This window comes from Loxodonta africana, chromosome 14 (genome assembly GCF_030014295.1).
Source record: "Loxodonta africana isolate mLoxAfr1 chromosome 14, mLoxAfr1.hap2, whole genome shotgun sequence".
Taxonomy (NCBI): domain Eukaryota; kingdom Metazoa; phylum Chordata; class Mammalia; order Proboscidea; family Elephantidae; genus Loxodonta; species Loxodonta africana.
In genome coordinates this window covers 40,691,644-40,714,716 of record NC_087355.1, presented here as the reverse complement: position 1 = coordinate 40,714,716, position 23,073 = coordinate 40,691,644, and the positions used below count along the sequence as shown (strand labels likewise).

The window sequence follows — 23,073 nt, the reverse complement described above, 5'->3', positions numbered from 1 at the left end:
TTAGAAATTCGTACAACCTTTATAAATAGCATGTGCTGTAGGTATTATTTTGTTGACAGTGGGTTTCTATTCTGGTATAGAAAAAAAAAGATTGCTATCAGCGGTTTCAGAGTTTACCAACAACAAAAAAAACCTATAAAAATAAACAGAATTGTTAGATCTAAGTCAGTAGCTCCCTACTCTCCCAGACCCCTTTTGGGGGCAATGGTCCTTTGTTTCTCTATTTAGAAAACTGGTTCTCACCTGGGTATATGCTTTAGAAACATTGTTTAATGCACATTCACATTCTGCATAATACAGGATATTCTATAATGTGGCCTAGCCATTGGGGATTTTTTTGGCTTGTTTGTATTGTTTTGTTAGATTTTAAGCTGGTGTTTCTCATACAAACTCCTCCAAAATCCACTGGTTTAGAATATCTTGGGAAGGACTGAACTAGAGAGGTGTCTTCTTTATATAAATGGAGGAGGCATTCTGGTCATTTTTTATTCTTTCTTTTCCTTACCTTTCACATCCACTGAATCACCAGACCTGAAATTGTCCCTCAGCAAAACCTACTCAAGAGGTCTGCTTCCATCCCTTCTTGCAGTCACTGTCCCATTTAAAGCCCTTTCATCTTTCTTTGCTGCAGGCTGTTACAATTGCCCTCAGTAAGGGTTCTGCCTCCAAACTTATTTCTACAGTTACTCTTTGACTTTGCCACTTCAGTCACCTGCTGTTTTCTCAAAATTTTTACTGGCTTTCATTATCTACAGGACAAGTCTCCAGTCCCTTTGTCTAGACTTCCAGGCCCTCAACGGTTTAGCTGCAGCCTAACTCTTTCTATCATCATGTTTTTTTGTGTGCTTCCCTATGGAATATATGTGCCGTATTACTCACAGTTCCCATACTCCTTGACTTTGTTCATCATGATCTTTGTTCCTAGAATGCTAGTCTCGCTTATCAAAATCTGACTCATTCCATAAATCCTGTCTCCTCCTTCATGAAGTTTTTCTAAGTCGTTTTCTCTCCCTCCATAACTCCTCTGAGTCAGAATTGATTATTCTGTGTTCTACACTCTAGTTAACTTTTTTTGTATCTCAGTGATAGATTTTCTTTCTTTGTACTTTGCAATATGATCACTTTCCATTTCTTTCTCAGCTACCTGATCATAAGTTCTTATTAATTTTGGATCCCATGACAGCAACAGGCACAGCATTTGTTCATAGTAGGTCTAAATATTAGTTTAACTGAATAAAGTTATTGGTGCACAAGATTATTTTTGCCAGTGTGGGGCAACACGTTGTTATCACCCACTGTTGGAATAGTATTTATGGCTGAAAGGGCCTCAGAGACCATCTAATCTGTCTTTCTATTAAAAGGTAAGGGACAACAAGGCCAAGTGAAGTTAAAGTCCTATAAGTACTTTATGGCTGAGCGAATTATAAAATTCAGGTTTTCTGACTCTTAAGTCAGTAATTTTTCTATTGTATCTTTTCATGTAGAAACAAAGTCATAAATGTGAGTGGAAATAGATGTTATAATTATTAGTATCACTTCTTGTCCATATTCATAGATAGGTCTGTATGGGTTCCAAGTTATGGATCTCTGACTTGCAAACAATTTTAGGACACAACCAGCCTTGAATGTATATCTTCCTCCTTCCCTCGCCCTTCCGTGCTATGTACCAAACACTTTTCTTCCATATTCATTCATGTATTTATTCAACAAATATTTATTGAGCAGTTGTTACATGGTTGTAACTATGCTCAGTGCTTAGAATAGTGAGGTGAGCACATCCAACCAAATTCCCACTGTCATGGTATTTTTATTAAGGAGATCATTGTAAATAATCTTACTGTTAACAAACGCCAGTTATTCTGCGTCATTAAATTAGGTATGCAGATGTTTCTTCTGGTGAGCATTTATTATTATTATTTGCAGATTTCTGTGTAAGCTGAAATGAACTGTAGGGATATGTGTCTTTAAGGAAATGCCAGTAAACTTTTAAGGAGGTCATGCAAGAAAAGTGGTAGAAGTAATTGAAATACTTGCATTTGGAATCAGTTGTTGTTAGATACCGTCGAGTCAGTTCCAGCTCATAGTGACCCTATGTACAACAGAATGAAACACTACCTGGTCCTGTGACATCCTCACAGTCATCGTTATGCCTGGGGCCATTGTTGCAGCCACTGTGTCAGTGTGTCTCATTGAAGGTCTTCCTTTTTATCATGGACCAAGCATGATGGCTTTCTCTAGGAACTAGTCCCTCCTGATAACATGTCCAAAGTATGTGAGACAAAGTCTCACCATCTTGGCTTCCAAGGAGCACTCTGGCTGTACTTCTTCGAAGACACACTTGTTCAATCTTCTGGCAGTCCATGATATATTCAATCAGTAATGAACGTTTATTTAGCATATCCTGTGTCACGAAGACCTAACAGTGATAATTTAGCTTAGGTATTAAGTAAGTGTCAACTTTTAAAATTTTTCAGTTAACAATTTGATTTCATTAATTTATTTATATCTATTATGTACCAGACATTGCTCTAGGCACTGGAGAGACAGAAATGAGCAAGACTTAGTCCCTCTTCTCAAGCAGATTCCAGTCTTATAAGGGAAAGTAACAAGTAAACATGTATAGCATAAAGTGATGATAGTAATAGCAGCCACCACTTACACAGTGTATACTGTGTAGCAAGCACCTTTCTAAGTGCCATGGGTGTTAGAAGTAGTTTGCGATTAGCTACTAACCCAAAGGTTGGTGGTTCAGACCCACCCAGGAGCTCCACAGAAGAAAGGCCTGGTGAACTGTTTCTGTAAAGATTACAGCCAAGAAAACCCTATGGAGCAGTTCTACTCTGTAATGCATGAGGTTGCCATGAATTGGGCTGACTCGACAGCAACTAACACACACACACACATCCATGTATTCATTTTGTCCTCGAAGCAACCTTGTGAGAAAGGTACCGTAAGTACCTGCATTTTACACATGAGGAGACTAAGGCATAGAGAGGTTAAATAACTTAACCAGGGACTTTGATGGTGATGAGTGTGTTCATAGAGTGAAGCACAGAGTGGTATGGGAGCAGAAATGAGGGGCGCCTCGTTCAATGTGAGAGGTTCAAGTATCTCAGGAGACTGGCACTTGAACTAAGATGCTATTTGAGTAAGTAAAACAATATGGTAATCTTTAAGGTTTTCTGAAGTAGCCAAAAATTTATGTCTAAAACTATTAAGTGCCTTCATTTCAAATAACATATTTTTTCTAAAAATAAAATTCACATTAATTCTGATCTGTGTAGATGTTGGTATAAAGATAACTTATGTGGGGAGAAATTGTAATTGTTTAGTCTACTGTCTGAAAGCGTAGCTTGAACTAGAATTTAAGTTGATTTTATTTTTATTTAAGTTGACATTTTTATCACAAAAGATTTGAGGTGCCTTAAAATGATTTGGTTTAAAGAAGCCCATCATAGATGCCGGCAGGCAGCTCATAACTATTTTGTTAAATACTTGTTGGCTCTATTGACTGGAGACAAGTGTGTGCTATATTACCTCATTAATTCCCTCAGCATGTCACAGTCTAACCATTTTAAGTGTCCAAATGTTCAGCTTGTGTCTAGCAGTTGTGATTCTTTTCACTTCTGTGATTTACAGGATTAAAGCCAACGACTCCAGGGCCAAGCCTTTCCCAAGGCTTGTCATTCAGTGAAAAGCTAATGCCAACTGTCCCAGTGAATACCACAACATATGTACCTGACACAGAATCAGAGCAAGCCAACACATGGTAAAGTTTCTTTGTTAACAAACTATTGTTAGTAGTCTTCAGTAAATGAATAGCATATTCAAGAAGTAAAGGCAGTGCTTTTATCAGTACCTCTCTCAGGAGATAAAGCATAGGAGAGTAGGATGTCAGGGAAAATATATCTTCGGATAGAGATTAGCAAACTTTTTCTGTAGTGGGCCAGAGAGTAAATTTTTCCAGCTTTCCAGGCTGTTGGTCTCTGTTGCAACTACTCAGCTCTGCCATTGTAGCATGAAAGCAGACATAGACAACTCATAGATGAAAGCACATGACTGTGTTTCAATAAAACTTTATTTACAAAAACAAGTGGTTGGCTGGATTTGGCCTGCAGGCCATAATTTGCCAATCCCTATCATAGGATAAAGTTTTTTTTTTTTTTCATTCTGCACAAATGTACATGGAAAGCTGTAAAGAATTATACTACTTTGTGATCAGTGGAATAAATTTGGGACAAATTTGTTTGTTTATATGACGTTAACTTCATTTGAATATTGGAGCTACTTTATATGCATACCTGGCTGACTAAGTAGTTAATACTTGTTCATAAGGATAGTTTTTTCAGTGGTTCTCTGTTTGAAGAGGGTATTCTTGAGGAAGAAGAGAGTAGCTCTTCCGGATTCTGTGATGTTTTTCATTTATGACTGTGTATTTTATTTTAAACATTCCATAATAAGGTGTTCATATTGAAGGATACCACTGGTATCACTGTATTAGACCACGTTTATGTTAATTTTTGCTACACCTCTGTTTTACACTGAGGCCAGATTTAACTTTTTAGAGAGAAACTATTACTTGAACAACACCTTTACTCCTTGTGTTTTTGTGAAGTAAGAATAGCAAAGGTGGTGTCTATTCAGCCATAGATTATAGAACTATGTATATGTGTGTTTAAAATATTTCTGGTAGCCAGAGTTTTATTCTCTTCTAGAGACTGCCATCTGGATGCAATATAACCATAAGAAAATATTCAAAGTGATCTAAATACCCCATTATATATGATACTGGGATGATAGTAGATTATTGTTTTTCTGATTTTTAAAAAATTTTTCCTTTTGTAGTATTTGCATGTAAATAATTTTAAAAATTTTCAACAGAACCAAAGTTACCTAGGATTATCACCTTGGTTAATTTATAATAGAAAAGGAAGTTGATATTTCCGTAAGTGTGTGGGTAGTTATTTGTAGTAGAACCTTCCTGGTGATTTGTGCTGTAGGTTATAAAGGAGAGTAAGGTATCATCCTTCAAGGAGCTTAGATGACAAAGGAGCTACATTTTTGTGATGATAAAATATATTCACTGAATTATTGTCTAAAGGCAATTATCTTCTAAAGCTATATGATATTACTGAGTGCCGTCGAGTCGATTCCAACTCATAGCAACCCTATAGGACAGAGTAGAACTGCCCCATAGAGTTTCCAAGGAGCGCCTGGCGGATTTGAACTGCCGACCCTTTGGTTAGCAGCCATAGTACTTAACAACTACGCCACCAGGGTTTCCCTACATGATATTAGAACTATTTAAAGAACTTTGTTTTTAGATAAATGTTGCTGTAGCCTTGATTGTTTTCCTTGCATTCTTTTCTTTTGCTACAGTATGGATTTCAGTGGAAGTCCAAAAGAAATCAAAATCTCCAGAATGGAACAAAAATTCAGAATGCTTTCACCAGAAACATCCGCTGTAAAGGAACCTCCTAAAACAAGCTGTAATAGTGATAATATAGTCTCAAATACTCTCGTCAAGGTGAAAGTCCCAGACTATCAGCTTTCGCCAACCAAATTCACAGGTATAAGTAAAGGTAGAGATCGGGTTTCTCAGCAGCAACAGACCAACTCCATCAAAAACTACTTTCAGCCATCGACCAAAAAAAGGTAATATTTTCAATAATTCTACTTCTGAAAATATTGTAGAATGGTACTGTCTTGAGTCTGTGTTCTGGTTAAGTATGCTTCCTTGGAAAGCTGTGGCACTTTGACCTTGTTCCTTCTAAGAAATGCCCTAATCTCTTTCTCTACAGTCATTAGATAGATTCTCCCTCCTCTTCCTTTCTCTGTACCTTAACTAATCTGTCGCTTCATTCACTGCACTTCCTTTCCACTTCTTCTTCCTTTATTGAAGAAGAGTTTTCCCACAGCTGAGTTCTAAAATGACTTTTCTACCTCTTGCCTTTGATCTCTTCACTCACCTTCTCAAGGATCATGTTCCATCAATTATTTTCTCAATTTCTATCATTTTTAGTATCTTCTAAATCTTTTTCTTCTGTTTTCAAATGCCCAATCTCCCTCTTATTTTTTAAAACATTTTCTTGATCTGACATGAGGAAATGCTCATGGTCACTAGCAATTAGAGCAATGCAGATCAGAACTACAATGAGATACCATCTCACTCCAATAAGGCTGGCATTAATTTAAAAAAAAACACAAAATAATAAATATTGGGGAGATTGTGAAGAGACTGGAACACTTACACACTGCTGGTGGGAATGTGAAATGGTACAACCACTTTGGAGATTGATTTGGTGCTTCCTTAAAAAGCTAGAAATAGAACTACCATAACTTCCAGCAATCCTACTCCTTGGAATATATCCTAGAGAAATAAGAGCCTTCACAGGAATAGATACAAGCACACCCATGTTCATTGTACCACTGTTTACAGTGGAAAAAAGATGGAAACAACCAAGGTGCCCATCAACAGATAAATGGATTAACAAATTTTGGTATATTCACACAATGGAATACTACGCAACAATAGAGAACAATGATTAATCCATGAAACATAACATGGATAAATCTGGAAGGCATTATGCTGAGTGAAATTAGTTGTGAAAGGATAAATATTGTATAAGACCACTATTATAAGAACTCAAGAAAAGGTTTAAACACAGAAGAAAACACTCTTTGATGGTTACGAGGGTGGGGAGGGAGAGAAAGGGTATTCACTAATTAGATAGTAGACAAGAATTATTTTAGGTGAAGGGAAGGACGATATACAATATAGGGGCAGTCAGCATAACTGGACTAATCCAAAAGTTAAGAAGTTTCCTAAATACAGCCAAACACTTTGAGGGACAGAGTAGCAAGGGCGAGGATCTAGGGACCATGGTTTCAAGGGACATCTAGGTCAATTGGCATAACACAGTGTATTAAGAAAATGTTCTGGATCCCACTTTGGTGAGTGGTGTTCTGGGGTCTTAAAAGCTAGCAAGCAGCCATCTAAGATGCGTCAATTAGTCCCAACCCACCTGGAGCGAAGGCAAATGAAGAGCACCAAAGACAAGGAAAATACGAGCCCAAGAGAAAGGGCCACATAAACCAGAGACTCCATCAGCCTGAGACCGGAAGAACTAGATGGTGCCCAGCTACCACCAGTGACTGCCCTGACAGGGAACACAACAGAGAATCCCTGACGGAGCAGGAGAAAAGTGGGATGCAGACCTCAAATTCTAGTAAAAAGACCAGACTAAATGGTCTGACTAAGACTGGAGGGATCCCAGAGTTCATAGCCCCCAGACTCTCTGTTAGCCCAAAACTAAAACCATGCGCAAAGTCAACTCTTCAGACAAAGACTAGACCATGAGACATAAAATGAGACTGGTGAAGAGTGTGCTTCTTACCTCAAGTAGACATATAAGACTATGTGGGTAGCTCCTGTCTGGAGGCAAGATGAGAAGGCAGAGGGGGACAGGAGCTGGTTGAATGGGCATGAGAAATACAGGGTAGAAAGGAGGAGTGTGCTGTCACATTATAGGGAGAGCAAGGAGGGTCATAACAATGTGTCTAAGGTTTTGTATGAGAAACTGAATTGAATTGTAAACTTTCACTTAAAGCAAAAAAAAAAAAAATTATCCACTTCCTTTAGCTACTGCTTTTTTTCTTCTTTCTTTACAGTCACTGTTAAAACTTCTCAGAAAAGAAGACTATTGTTAATGCTTCCATTTCTGTATGAACTATTTCTTAACCTGAGTATTTCATCTTGATAGGACATCATTGAAATTGCAATTACTGACTGTCGTGACCTTTTGGTAACATTCAGCTCCTGAGCCTTTCTCTTCCTTGCGGTCTCTTATCTTGGTTTTTGTAGTGGTAGAGTCGTGTCCAGCTTCTTCCTTTCTGACTCTCCCCTTTGTGCACTTTAAAGACTTCTCTTCCTTCCCCTACTGCTCTTAATACTTTGTATACTCTACCTTGAGAATTTCATGACTATAGGAAGGATCAGTATGTTTGGCCCTAACTTCTCCTTAAAAGCTTTCACTTGTACTTTTCCCCAGGAATTTTTTGCTATTCTCCCAATTAATATGCCTAAAACCTCTTCTTCCCTCTTACTGAATGTTTTGAGTTTTTGTTTGTTAGTGATTCACCTTATTATAATCTTTCTTTCTCCTCTGCTTCCTCAAACTAATAATGTTGATTCTTATTTTCAGTGTCATATAAATTCCACCTATTTCTGTTGCCCACTTCCTGGTTAAAACTCTGATCACCTAAATTATTATAAAACCTCTTCATTGGTCTGTCTTCAGTGCATCCTGCATCCTGACATTAGATTGTTGTTGTTGTTAGGTGCTGTGCAGTCAATTTTGACTCATAGTGACCTCACGGGACAGAGTAGAACTGCCCTATAGGGTTTTCTAGGCTGTAATCTTTATGGGAGCAGATTGCCAGGTCTTTCTTCCATGGAACTGCTGGATGGATTCAAACCACCTGCCTTTTGGTTAGCAGCCAAATACTTAACCATTGTACCACCGGGGCTTCTGACATGCAACCACTATTATTAAAATATCACCATGAATCCAGTAAACTCCTGAGGAGCAAAGTCTCTGTGTACTCTATGGCACTTAGTACAATTTACATTCAGTTTTTATAGAATGAATGATATAATGTTGTATAAGAAACTCTTAGTCATATATTATTTGCAGTATACAGTCTGCAGCATATTCTGGATTTAGCCACTCTGATTTGTTATCCTGAATCCAACTCTCATTAGTCCATCAGGTTTTGTTCCCAGGGGAAGTGCTCCCTGCCCACCAGTTCCTTACAATAGCTGCGGTCTCCTGGCAACAGGTCCTTTGTATTTTTACGTTTTCTACCTTTTCCACCATGTTGATTTGTCAACTAACACTGCTTCAGCTGAGAACATAGACATCCCCATATTGTTTTAGCCACAGAGCTGATCAGTCCTATCAAAACAGTAGCGTGTATGTGAATTGTGTATTCTTTTAAAATGTCTATTTTTTGGTTTGCAGTGATTGTTAATAAAATCAAGAGTACAGTGTGAATTATATGGGGACAGGAAAGGGGGACAACTATTGCCAAACTAAAAATTACCTAGCTGAGTTCATTTTCTGTTTTTGTTTTTTTCTCTCCTTTTTTTTTTAAATAAAGGGGGAGGGGTGAAGAAAATCAAGAAATGTCTTCATCCAAATCAGCCAGAATAGAAATGTCTTGTTCTCTTTTGGAGCAAACACAACCGGCTACACTGTCAACATGGAGACACGAGGAACAGAATCCGTTTCAGAATGAGCCTGTGGACAAAAAGCCAGACCATGTATTTACAGATACAGATTTAAAATCGAATGTGAAAAACCCCACCAACGCATCTCTTCCTCCAGAAAAGCTAACGTCCAAAAAAAGAAAAGAAATTGATGACTTGGCCATAGAAGATGAAGTATTAGAGCAGTTACTCAAGAACACAAAACCAGAGTTGGAAATTGAAATGAAAGTTAAAAAACAAGAGGAAGATACCAATATTAGAAAAAAACCAAAGTTGCTTATAGAATCAAATGGCATGTTTAATGATGAAACAGTATCAGAAAGTAACAAAGTATCTGTAAGTAACATTTTTAATGAGAATTCTTGCAAACAAAAACTTAGAATGTTAAGAAGTACTTTAGATTTTGTATTGACAGTATGAGCATTTGTTACGAATACTTGAGGGAAAAAAGGAAAAAAATTAATGTCTTCAAAAGCCATTAAGTGTAAGAATTTGTTGGTCAATATGGTAAAATGCATTGATACGTCAATAGCATAAAATGAATGAAAACTCATATATGTGGTTTTTTCATAGACTTCCAGATTAGGCAGTAGTATTATATCAGAAATTTGGCCACAATGTTAAGTATAGGAGGTGCCCTAACAGAGTAAACAGGCAGAGAAAGCAGAAGAAAGTTACTAAAACAAAGTGTTTACTAACAAATTTTCAGGATAAAACATGTATACCGTCACTAGGAATTTTTATTTTTATTTTGGTCATTAATGTCTTTTTCTGTTTTCATGAATGGTGATAATTTGTCTTACCCACTTCGGTTTAAGAAATCCTTCAGATTATATCCTGTTTTCTGAATCAGTAAAGTGACTCATCATTTGTAGACTGGTTAGCTCATTAGGTGAGAGCACAGACCTGATGAAATCAAAATGTTCATATTCTGATTTCCAGCCTGGGTTTGTTAGCTCATTCTGTATTCTTGGCGGTAGGCACCCCCGCCTATAAACAGCTACAAGATAAGGACAATTCTAAGTGAAAGGATGAGGATTGAATTATTGGAAGCTACAATCATTTCGATAAGCATTTGTTGAAAACCTGGTGTGTGCGACCAAAACCCATTGCCGTGAATTGATTCCAACTCATAGCAACCCTATAGGACAGAGTAGAACTACCCCTTAGGATTTCCAAGGAGCACTGGTGGATTCAAACTGCTGACCTGTGGCTAGCAGCTGAGCTCTTAAACCACTGTGCTACCACGTGAAGCACTACATAAATCTGTTGCTGTTGTTAGCTGCCATCAGGTCAGCCCCCAATTCATGGCAACCCTAACTAAGCACAATGAGATTGGACCATTGTGATCCGTGGGGTTTCATCGACTGATTTTCACAAATACGTTTCCAGGCTTTTCTTCGTAGTCTTAGTCTGGAAGTGCCATTGAAATCTGGCCACCATCATAGCAACACATAGCCTCCACTGACAGACCTGACAGATGCGTGGTAGCTGCTCTTGAGGTGCATTGCCAAGGCAGGATTCAAACCCAGGTCTCCTGCGTGGAAGGCATGAATTTTACCACTGAACCACCACTGCCCCCACATGAGTCTATAACCGCTATTAAAAGAGCAAATCATGTATAGGCGCCTTTGACTTTCCATAAAGGTAGAGAATCCTCATCATCTGTTATTTCTTGTGCTTGAATTCTGAATGCCCTCTGTAAACCAGTTGCATTGGAATCACCTGGTGAGTTTTCTGAAAGTATGGATTCACAGGCCAGAGCCCCAGAGATCTGGATTCAGTACTGAATTTCTACTCAGAGAAGGTTTCCTGATTGTATTAAGAATTCCTTTTGACTTGTTTCAAAACAGTGGTTTAAATAAGATAGGATTATTTTTCTCCAATAAAAGAAGCCTGGAAGTAGGTAATCCAAACCTGCATTGTCAGTTTCATGGTATTATCAGTTTCCTGGAATGCCTGGGTGGTACAAATGGTTGATTTGCTTGGCTGATAACCAAAAGGTTGGAAGTTTGAGGTTCAAGTCCACCCAGAGGTGCCTCAGAAGAAAGGCCTGGTGATCTACTTCCCCAAAATTAGCCTTTGAAAACACCATGGAGCATAGCTCTGTTCTGACACACGTAGGGTTGCCATGAGTCAGAGTTGACTCTGGCAACTGGTGTTTTCTTTTTTTAAATCAATTTCTTAGTCTTTGCTGTATGAGATGGCCCCTCTTCCAGCCATCAGGTCTACTTTCCCAGGAGAAAGAGAAGGCAGGGAGGGGCCAAGGTAGAAGTAGATAAATTAGTTTAATGGGGTGTTTGGTGAAATGCAAGGGATGATTTGGTAAGTTTAATAAATGTACATACCTTCATAAAGATATGTTTATTCTGCTTGCATTATGAGTTTACACTGGCACCTTAGCTCCAAACTCTTCAGGATACTTCTATTGTAAGTGTTTAGTCTTAAGAAAATTAGACCCTGTTTATATTACATTATTTTGGGTGGACCTTTGGAAGTCCATTTCCCTTGTGGTACCCTTTCCTCCTGTATTTGTTTCATTTTCTCTGATATATTCTTACTTTCTGTTTCTAGTCTTCTTGTCATACTGCATACTTTATCCTTTTTCTTTTATAGCCATTTCTTTTTCATTAAATTCTATCACAGATTATCCTACTGCTCACAGTGGCCACAGCTCTGTCTGGAAATGGTGGTGGTGTTGTTAGTCGTGGAACTCTTTGGTCCATCCTGTATGGCTGCTAATTAATCTTCCTGAATCCCAGCTTTCATAGCATATTTTCCCAGAGCCCTTATCACCCAAGGAATTGGGCATTCGAGCCCAGATTGGGAAAGGCAAGAATTGAGCACCATGTACCAGTGACTTGGGAGCCATTAAACAGTCTTCATTGGACCAAAAAAGACCTTGATTTAATATCCAAGCTTTGTTTACATGGTATATAATGATGTAAAGGAATGTAATTATTTTATTTTATTCTGTGATTCTATAGCATAAGTTCCTTTATTCTTATTTTACTATCTCAGCATTCATGACATTCTAAATAAAAACTACAGTACAAAATATGTTGTACTAGACCTTTAGAAAGTGAATTTGATTTTGATATGCTGTTAGATATAATAAAATTTAAATCATTGTATTCCAACATTACATTTTTTCAGTAAGAAAACTAGTCACAAAATTATGTTGGCTTCCAAAGTGGGGTATATATTTTTTTAAAGTCTTTATTTTGAGATAATTGTTGATTCGCATGCAGTTGTCAAGAAGATACACAGAGGTCCCATAAACTCTTCACCCAGTTTCCCCCAATTGTAACATCTTGCATAACTGGAGTACCATATCACAACCAGGAAATTAACATTGATTGGTAAAATCCACCAACCTTATTCAGAGGGTGTGAGCTTATTTTTAACTCTTTATTTTTATCATTTTAAGAATTTGTTTAGACATCCTTGTGAATACTGATGGATTGAAGGAATTGCACTTAATTTTTCTAACTACAGAAGAGATTACCAGAAAAAAAAAATTGTATCCTTTTATTTAAAAAATCTTTTGTAATTTTAACAAAGCCAAAATGTGATACTTTGATGATGGATTCCTTTATTTCAGAAAGGCAATCTCGAAAACATGTTGCTGACAGAACTGCCATTTTTCTATTTTTGAATTCTAAGTATAAAGTATATCTGTAAGATTTCCTGTTACGCTGAAAATATTTGGAAAACTATTGGCAGGATACTCCTACTAGTTTATGCTTAATGTAAATGATAACTCTGCCTTAGTGTTGGCCTTACTTTCAATTTCCCAGACTCTCTGAATTTTGATACTTTCGTTTTTAAATCTTATTTTGCATACTTGGAATCTACTGTTAATGCAATTTTGAAGCCACTTTTTATTTACTTATATTATGATCATTTTCTCATTAAATATTCTTTAAACATATTACTTACATGAACTTAGATTGCTTCTAATTTGCTATTATAACTCATGCTGTAATGTCTCTGTCTACATATACTTTTATTCTCATTGCTCTTAATTTTCCTAGGAAAGATATTTGAAAGTCAAATCACTCAAAGATGATGAATATGTCTGAAGTTTTCTGAAAGGTATCATTTTATACTCCAAAGAACAAATATTTTTTATTTCTTTAGCAAGAAAATGAAATTGGAAAGAAATGTGAGAACAAGGAAGAGTCACTATTGTCAAGTAAAGAAGAACTGTCTGTAAGGAAGTTTTTATATATTACTTACTCTTTACAAAGATTTGACCATGATCTCATCGATTTCTGTCCATTTACCTTAGGATTATTTCTTTTTCTGCAATTTTGGTCAGTTTCACAATTGTGCCTCCTCTGGAAATAGATCATATTATAACATGATACAGTGAAAAGAGTGAGTGTGGAGAGAAGCCTGGGTGTAGGTGCTTGATCTGCTAGTCTGTAGATCTGTGGCTTTGAACGAATCATGTTCACATTTATGAACATTAAGCCATCTGTTTCTAAAGCGAGGTTGCTATTCTTCCAACAAGGTTGTTGTGTCTATTGCATAGGGTAATGGATATGAAATATTTATAAACTCACACAGTACAAAAGTAGTAGGCTCTTGTATTTTATTAAAAAAATATAAATAATAATAAATTATTAGAGATCCTAATTCATTCTGTCACTATCAGATGAAGCTTTTCTTTTGAATTTTTCTTTTTTTTTTCCTTCTCTCTCTGACTACCTTTATCTTAGACCTGTTAGCTACTTCCATTTGAATTATATAGTTCAGCAGTGAAAAGAACTAAGATGGTCAGCCTTGAGTAGCTGTAGAAATGCTGATATGCAACTAATTAGACAGTTAATAGTAAATGACATAAAGCAAAGAATTTTATCCAGCAATTGAATGGTAACAGGAGGAAATCTTCAGGCAGATTTAACATATATATTCAAGTAAATCTTTTAGAATTAAAAAGTAGCTTGTCATTTGAAGAGGTAGTTTGTCCAAAATGGTTGATTTTTTTGAAGTGTCAGCGGTACTGAAAATACAAACTGTTGAGAATCGATAAAACTTAAAGATGAAGACCGATAGAAATAATATGTATAATAATCTTGGTGTACATTTTTAATGAAAAGTAGACAGTGCTGAGATTTTGTGTCAAAAAATATTCTAGAAGGTAAATTGTTTTTTGAGATGATATTAGGATAGGCTACTAAACTAAAAATACTGTATCATTTTCAGCCTTCTGTTATAGATGAGTTTGTTATAAAATTTCCAAAGTTATAGAACATTTGAGTAATTTTATGGTTTTGAAATATGTATGATTTGATTCCAAAAAAATAATTCAGGTACCAGAAATAAACCTTTTTTTTTTTTTTTTTTTTTTACTGTTTTTCAAGTAGTTGAACTTTTTTCTCTAGATCCCTAAATAACAAGTAATTTATTTTCTTTCTTGTCTCTCCATCTTTACCCCATTTCAGAACAATGATGAACTTCAGGATGACGGTGAGAAGCTTCCAAGAAAGGTGATACTGACTGAATTTAGATCACTGGTGGTTACTAACTCTGCCTCCAGAAATCCATCCCTTGTAGATAATGATTATGGTCAACTAAAGAATTTCAAGAAATTCAAAAAGGTAGGTATTTCTTTACATCACAAGAGGGCAGTGTTTGAAATGTTTTTAGAGCTACTCTTAGTGCTAAATAGTAAGAAAAGCGGTTTATGTTGATACCTGATGATATTCTTCTGCTTAAAACAGTTTAAAAAATTAGGAAAGACATAACGTGATAGTGAATATATTAAACACCTGGAATGAAAGAAACTTCATCAAGACTGAATTCTTTAAAAAGAATGCTATTTACCTGGTTTTCCCCACCTTAAGCAACAGGCTTCTAGCTGTGTAAGGACATGGTTCTACCAATTCTAATATTGTTTGATGACTACCTGAAGGGGTTCTTTAATTCCGGGCTTTATAAAGATGGCATTTGTTAAAATAACTGAGCACATTAAATAATGAAAACTATAGCCTTTACTATACATGTATAAATACACCAAAACCAAACCAAACCCAGTGCTGTTGAGTCGATTCCGACTCATAGTGACCCTACAGGACAGAGTAGAACTGCCCCATAGAGTTTCTAAGGAGCACCTGGCGGATTTGAACTGCAGACCCTTTGGTTTAGCAGCCGTAGCACTTAACCACTATGCCACATGGGTTTCTGTATAAATACAATGAGATATAAATATATACAGTAAGCATTGCCATCAGACCTGCGTTCCTCCTCCCTAAGGAAATGGTAATTATTTTATCAGTATGATTAAACAAATAGTCCTGATCCAGTTAGTATTCTCTTGTTTATCCTTTTGCAATCTCTTCTGAGATACTTGCTTCTTGCTGCAGACCTACTAACTGCTATCCTTTGCTTATACATTGATGAGACTACAATAATTATTATTTCAAAAGTGATTTCTGTGCAAGACTGCTTTTCTCTACATGTGGTTTATATGATTCTTGCCATGATTATGAGGTATTGTAGCTTTCTCTAATGTGAGCATTTACTATTAACATTTTCAAGGTTAAATTAGTTTTCTGCCTGCTATGACAGTGTCTAAAGGATTCTGAACTTAATTCGACAGGAAGAATCTCTTCTACTTGGAGTGGAAGAAGAGAATATCTCTAACTTGCTACTTTTGTGTTTTATACCATTTACTCTGTCCCACCCCACAGCTGTGTCTTGTGAGTCTCACAGGGCCATTCTTACTGCATGGTTACTTCATGTTCAGTATGGTGTTAAAAAATGTAACTGTTAAAGAAACCAAAATTAAACAGACGTGCTCTTTTTTTTTAATTGGTTAAATTACCAAGGAAAAAGTAATAATGTTCTCTGTTGGCACAGGAGTGTCATATTAATACTAGAAAGAAGTATAAAGTAGTACAAACATCTGGAAAGTGTTTTGGAAAAACTTTTAAAACCTTCAGAAATATTAATACCTTTGACCAAGGAATTTGTTTTGAACCTATCAAATTCAAACCAAAATGTAGAAAGATATTTAACTGGATGGTCTCTGTAGTGAAGGCATTTTTTGATCGAGTTGTTCTTTAAATCTCTAAACCAATGACATGGCTCTATTTGTACTTTTAAGATACTGCTTATTGATGAAGACAAATTTAAAATTCACTTTCCACTTCATACACTGAAATTTTAAAAGTATGTCCCATAAATATTAAGAATTTATTATTTACTCCCTAAATACAATATTAACAGTGTGCTTGATATGCCTTTCACATAGAATTTCCCCCTTTTTATAGCAGTCACTTATTTATAAACAATGAAAAATTATTTTAAAAGTATAAACTGTTACCATCTTCAACATCTCTTGTTAGGGATCTATAAACTAGAAAGTTTTCAAAAAACTTAGATTTTCAGGATGCTAGAAATGGCTTCAATTTTAAAATCTTTAGAACAAAAAAGAGTGCCTTAAATTCTGGAGTGTACATTCACCTTGAATTGCTTTAATTGCTAGATGATGAGCTGAGGCCCTAACCCCAAAATAAAGATCTTAAATTTTTCCTAGTGCGTAAATCTCAGTGTCGTGTCTAAATCTGGATATAGTAATAGCTAGAAGAGATGAGGGCAAAAACAGATGGGTCCAGCAACATAGTTACCTCTCACTGATTTTCATCTATAGGATACAACTATCTTTGGCTCTTAGGTTATGCTCAATTTACAGTCTTTGCTTTTTAAAAAACAATTATCTCAATTTGTGTTTAATCTCATTACTTACATTATTTAACAGGTCACGTTTCCTGGAGCAGGAAAACTTCCACACATCATTGGAGGATCAGATCTGATAGCTCATCATGCTCAGAAGAACAGAGAATTAGAAGAGTGGTTAAGGCAGGAAATGGAGGTTCGTAAGAACTGAGGCCCAGACTTGTACTTGAATTGCATTTTTGGTCCTTTGTGGTTTCCTTAGAGCAAATTCTTCTTAAAACCAAGTTTAGAATAAGTGAGCCAAGATCATTCAGTCATTCGTTCAGGAGAACTGATGCCAAAGCATTAAGATGACTTTGCATCATCCCTAACACTTCTTTAAGGGAACTCTAGGTTTATTTTGTTAACGAAAAAAATATGTATATAAAATGGGAACTAAACAGCTCAGTTTGTATCTTAATGTAAAAGGAACTTCAGGACTGACTACAAAAATTTAAGTGAAGGGTAACAATTAAAAGACGTTAGGTTATTATAAATATATCAGTTATATAATATATAAGATAGGTGCTCTCGTGGCGCAATGGTTAAAATGCTTGGTTGCTAATCAAAAAGTGAGCAGTTCAAACCCACCAGCCAATCCACGGGAGAAATACATGGCGTTCTGCTTCTATAAAAATTCACAGCCTTGGAAACCCTTGTGGGGCAATTCTGTCTTATCCTTTAGGGTTGCTATGAGTTGGAATTGACTAAACGGCAGTGGGTTGGGTTTGGTGTGTTTTTTTTTTTTTTTTTGGTTTTAATGTATGTGTGGTCTTGGCTTTCTAAATCTGGGAATTTTCTTTCAACAATTCTGAACATTTCTCATCATTATTTTTTCAAATAATGTCTTTTTCCTGTTTTGTCTGTTATCTCCCCTGGAACTTCAGTTTGACCTAAGTTAAATCTCACTTTCTCCTCCATATGTCTTAACTTCTTGTCTACGTGTTTCATCTCTTTGTCTCTTAGTAATTTCTTCAAATTGTGTTCTAGTTTACTACTTTTTTCTTCAGCTGTCTGGTATCCCATCCATCTACTGAGTTTAAATTAAACCTGTTTTTTCATTTCTAGAAGTCTGTTTCATTCTTTTTTAAATCTTCTTTCCTGCTGATATCTTAAGCTCCTCTTTTGTGTCTTTAAGCATATTAAACAGTTATATTCTTTGCCTAATAATACCAGTACCTGAAATCTTTGTGGATCTGTTTCAGCTAGTTCTTTCATGGTGTCTCGTTTCTAAGTATATATTTTGTGGTTCTCTAATCATCTAATCTTTTGTTCTTATTTTATTGCTTTCATGTTCTTATTTTTTGCTTCAGGTTATTGGTGCAGACTGGGTTCTTCATCTGTCTTGCATGTTCTGTTCCAACATCTCTCTCTCTCTTTTCTCTAGTTTATGGAGTAACTTTGCTGTTTTTTTTTTTTTTTTTTTTTTTTTTCCGTCTAACAGCTGCCTAAAGAGGGATTCTGTTTGCCTTATGAAACAGCAAGTACCATCTTCTGCAGGGATTAGCTTCTAAAGCCATTTTGGGAGGCAAAAAATTTAATGTGCAGGCAGTCCTTGGGTTATGAATGAGATCTGTTCCTAAGTCTGTCTTTATGTCGAATTTGTAGGTACATCAGAACAAATACATACAGTTCTTATTAAGCATCAGTTAGTTAAATGTTGTCTTACTATATAGTATATATTTTACCTTTCTACGCTTGTAAATCAAATGCTTCCAAACTGTGCAATGTTTTCATGAGTGTCACAAAATAGTGCGTGCATTTGTTATTATGAACCATTGTATTTAACTCAAATTTTTAATATAATAGGTTTTATGGCAATGCATTCTTAAGTATTCTTAAGTATGAGCTGTCTGCAAAGTGGATGTTCGTGACCCCGGGACTGCCTGTAATCAGAATTCTCCTAGCCCTCTCAGCTTGCCCTTAAAGAACAGAGTTACCCTGGGACCTCACTGTCAGCATGGCAGCGCACTCAAGCAGTCAGGCACATTGCAGAGTTTCTGTTGCCTGAAGACAGTGAATTGGGAAAGGAAGGGCTCAGCTGGAGCTATGTGCTGCTTTTATGGAAAAAATGGGGCTGGCCCTCTCCTGGAATTTCAATTAAATACCCTGTACCAGGGTGTGTACTCCACCCCCCACAGGAAATAACTTAGCATTTTAGGTTGCTAACTGAATTTACATGGTAAACGGTAGGATCACAGCTGGAGTTTAGGAATATATACCCAGGACAGTGTTTTTCAGATCCTACCTCTTAGAAGTGCTTTAGGAGTTTGGTGATATTATATTTAAAATTACTTTGTGAGTGAGGTAATTCAACAACAGCTTCTTAGACCTGATTTGGGATCAGAAAAAGGGAGCCAAGTCACCTGTGAACTGTTCTGGTTAAAACAAACAAACCCATTGTCACCGAGTCGATTCCGACTTCTAGTGACCCTATAGGACAGAGTAGAACTGACCCATAGGGTTTCCAAGGAGCGGCTGGTGGGCTCGAACTGCCAACCTTTTGGTTAGCAGCTGAGCTCTTAGCCGCTGCACCACCAGGACTCTTAAGGGTCAATATTGCACTCTTCACCAGTGTTCTGACCCTCAAAGCACTGAAATTTCATTGGTAAAATGATTTTGCTGGGAAGAATGTTTAAAAACTAACAAGCTAGCAACAATATGTTGGCGGCTTTGGAGAGGAGATGACTGAGAAAGTGGTTTAAGTAGGGACTTCCACAATAATCTTGACATGAAGTGAAAATGGAGAGGATCTGTTGGCTAGGAGAGATGTAGAGGCAAGAGCTTATAGGACTCAGTGGCCTGCTGGATATGAAAACCTCAGAGATGACTGTGGCTTCCCAGTGTAGCAGGTCATTAACTATACATTCATCATTGAGCAGGTACTTAAATTATTTTAATTTTGACAGGTGCAAAATCAACATGCGAAAGAAGAGTCTCTTGCCGATGATCTCTTTAGGTAAAGTTTCATTTCAGCTTTCTCGTGTACCTTTGAGAGATGTACATAACATTTCTGTTCATAAAAAAATTAAGTAATTGTTCCGTCTCTCCTTTCTCCTTATAAAGAGATAACTAGTCCCTTCATCTGAAGAATTTTTTTTTTTTTTAAACTTGTTTCTTTTTACTCTTTGAGTACCTCTTAATTGGGTTTACCGGATATAGCCGTGAGGTTTGAGGTTGATTCTGTTTTGCTGAAATCACAAGGTACTTAAAATTTGTATGGGGACATTCAACCAAAAGAAGGTTCCTGAGCTGGGTTAATTTGGCTTATAAATTTGTGACATTTTCAGCATTAACAGAACCATGAATGAATGGGTTTTGAATTAAGGCAAGTAAAATGCCAAACCACTTGCTTAGTTTTACTTGGTATATGCATAAAAACAAAAGGCTAGATTAGAGTTTCAAAGCAGGTTTTTGTACATAGTTTTAGAAGCATTATAATGGGTGATTATAATTTCTGATTTAACACATTTTTAGCATTCCTGCAGGCCTAATAAACATTATAACAATTTACCTCTAAAAACTCATAAAATAATTATAGATAAGTCATGGCTGGCAGAGGATAACATTTTCCCAAGCCTACTTAAAGGTAGAACCAAGAAGTACGATATTTTTTAGTCTATTTTGCAGGCAGTTTGATTGATTCTCTAATTTCATTATTGACAATATAAATTAATGGTGAAGATATTGACAAACTGTTAATTTCAATAAATAGTCAAATGAGAATATCTGGCCGCCTAGCTACATTTGGTTCATTACTTTAGGAGAAAATTTTGTAAAAAGGAAATTACGTTTTCGCTTCATTATGTTCTTTTGTGCAAATGGTGTACTATTTTGTATGTGTGTGTTTGAAACCAAAATTACAAGTATAAATACATACTGATTTTTAAGCTGTTGTTTTCATTAATTATTTTAGTGCTTTACAGGATTTTTTGTTGTTATGTTTTGTTTTTATGAAATATTCATCCAAGGGATAAATGGAAGGAAAAATGTCAGTGCCTAGAATCTGATCGTAAGGATGAAATTGGCATTCTTATCCTATTTTACAAAAGAAGAGATTATATTTTGAAAGCCTTTTAACTTTAAAAGTGAAAAAGACATGCCATCCTTTATCTAGATGTCATTTAATTCCATCTCTCTCTTTGCAGATATAATCCTAATGTAAAAAGGAGAAGATAACAATTTTTAAGAAGCCATGGAAAAACCTTTCCTAGCAAGCTTCATGTTTCCCAGAGTACATGAATATAGTCTATAGAAGATTTAAATTACACATATTTTGTGGCCTAAGTTTGTTAAATAAAATGCACAAAATTCCATTTCTTTTGTGTGTGAAAATGAATATCATTTTTTCTGTCTTCAGATTTCATCATCTCTCACAGTAAATTTTTATTAAAAAAATTTTTTTATTATTATTATTTTAGTTAAAATAATCAGTTCAAAGTTCTCCTACATGCAAAAGGGCAAAGTCTCCCTCCCACCACTGTGTCCCAGCTACTTGGTTTCCCTTTCCCGAAAGAAAGCCGTAATACCCGTTTTTTGTGAGTCTTCCTAGAGATTTTTTATGTATATCCAAATTCCCGTATATACCATTTCCCCATAAGTTTCTACACAAACGATAGCAGAACATATATAAGGCTGTACACCTTGGTCTGTTTCACGTAATAGGTTTGAGGATCAAAGGCATATCAGAACATTATTTTTTTCTTTTAGTTTTGTTTCTTTTCCATTATGGTGTTAGCTTTTGCTGAGCTAAAATGCATTTCAGTGGTGAAGCTGCCACCCACACGTTATTCTAGTATTGGAAACTGAAAACAATCTAGAAGACTTTATCGGACTTATAGATTGGTCTCACCAGAATAGGGAAGGCCTGTACTTTTTGGTGATATTACTGAGCTAAAACCCAAAACCAAACCCAGTGCTGTCAAGTCGGTTCCAACTCATAGCGACTCTACAGGACAGAGTAAAACTGCCACACAGAGTTTGCAGGGAGCGCCTGGCGGATTCGGGCTGCCGACCCTTTGGTTAGCAGCCATAGCACTTAACCACTATGCCACCAGGGTTTTCTGTTACTAAGCTAGGGTGCTTTAAATTTTGCTAAAGTCAAATTTATCCACTTTTTTATTTTATGGTTAATTATTTTTGTATTCTAGGATATTTTATTCAACCCCAAGATTGCAAAAATATTTTCCTATGTTTTCTTCTAGAAATTTTATATATACATATATATGTCCATGATCCATCTGAAATTAATTTTTGAGTATGCTGGAAGTATGAGTCAGGGTCCATTCCCCCCCTCCCCGCCCATATGATTATTCAGTCATTCTAGTATTTAGTATTCTAGTATTTAGTACCATTTGTTGAAAGAACTGTCCTTTTCTCATGAAATTATCTAGGCAACTTTGTAAAAAATTAATTGACAGTATTTGAATGGGTCTATTTCTGGACTCTGTACTTTGCATTGATCTATTTGTCCTTACATTCATACCATGGAGTCCCTAGGTGGCTCAAACCGTTAAGTGCTCAACTACTAGCCGAAAGGTTGGCGAATTAACCCATCCAGAGACAGTTCGGAAGACGGGTCTGGGGATCTGCTTCTGAAAGGTCACAGCCTTAAAAACCCCATGGAGCAGTTCTGCTCTGAACTTACGGGGTTGCCATGAGTGGGAACTGACTTGATAGCAATTACCACCACCACCACCATACTGGCACCACCCTGTCTTGATAACTATAGCTTATATTAAGGCTTGAATTAAGGCTTGAACTCAGGCACTATAAATTCTCCAAGCTTGTCAATTTCTATTTTGAAAAACCTACTAGGATTTCGTTTGGGATTATGTTGGATTTAAGAAATCAATTTGGGAAGAATAGACACGTTAAAAATCTTCAGTCTTCCAGTCCATGAGTATAATACATCTGTTCATTTACTTACTTAGATCTTCTTTCCCTCAGTTTTGTTTTGTTTTTTCAGTGTAGAGGCTTGCAGAGATTTTTAAGAAATTTATCCGTGGGTATTAAATGTTTTTGATACTAATGACAATGGTACTTCTTAAATTTAAATTTTCTAAGTTATTGCT

At 36.2% G+C, this 23,073-nt stretch overlaps 1 protein-coding gene across 2 annotated transcripts in view; it reads left to right on the top strand.

The window, feature by feature from the left end:
• NBN (nibrin) overlaps positions 1–21,319 on the top strand; it is a 35,608-nt gene extending 14,289 nt beyond the window's left edge. Inside the window, exons 9-16 of one of the 2 annotated variants that reach the window (XM_010588388.3) lie at positions 3,640–3,769; positions 5,380–5,655; positions 9,163–9,607; positions 13,415–13,486; positions 14,725–14,880; positions 17,043–17,156; positions 19,909–19,958; positions 21,148–21,319. In XM_010588388.3, coding sequence (XP_010586690.1) covers positions 3,640–3,769; positions 5,380–5,655; positions 9,163–9,607; positions 13,415–13,486; positions 14,725–14,880; positions 17,043–17,156; positions 19,909–19,958; positions 21,148–21,178 — 1,274 coding nt within the window. In that variant the 3' untranslated portion in view covers positions 21,179–21,319. Of the gene's footprint in view, positions 1–3,639; positions 3,770–5,379; positions 5,656–9,162; positions 9,608–12,701; positions 13,388–13,414; positions 13,487–14,724; positions 14,881–17,042; positions 17,157–19,908; positions 19,959–21,147 lie in introns of those variants that run through there. The other variant, XM_023545855.2, reaches the window with a different exon arrangement.
• Positions 21,320–23,073: the final 1,754 nt, after the last annotated feature.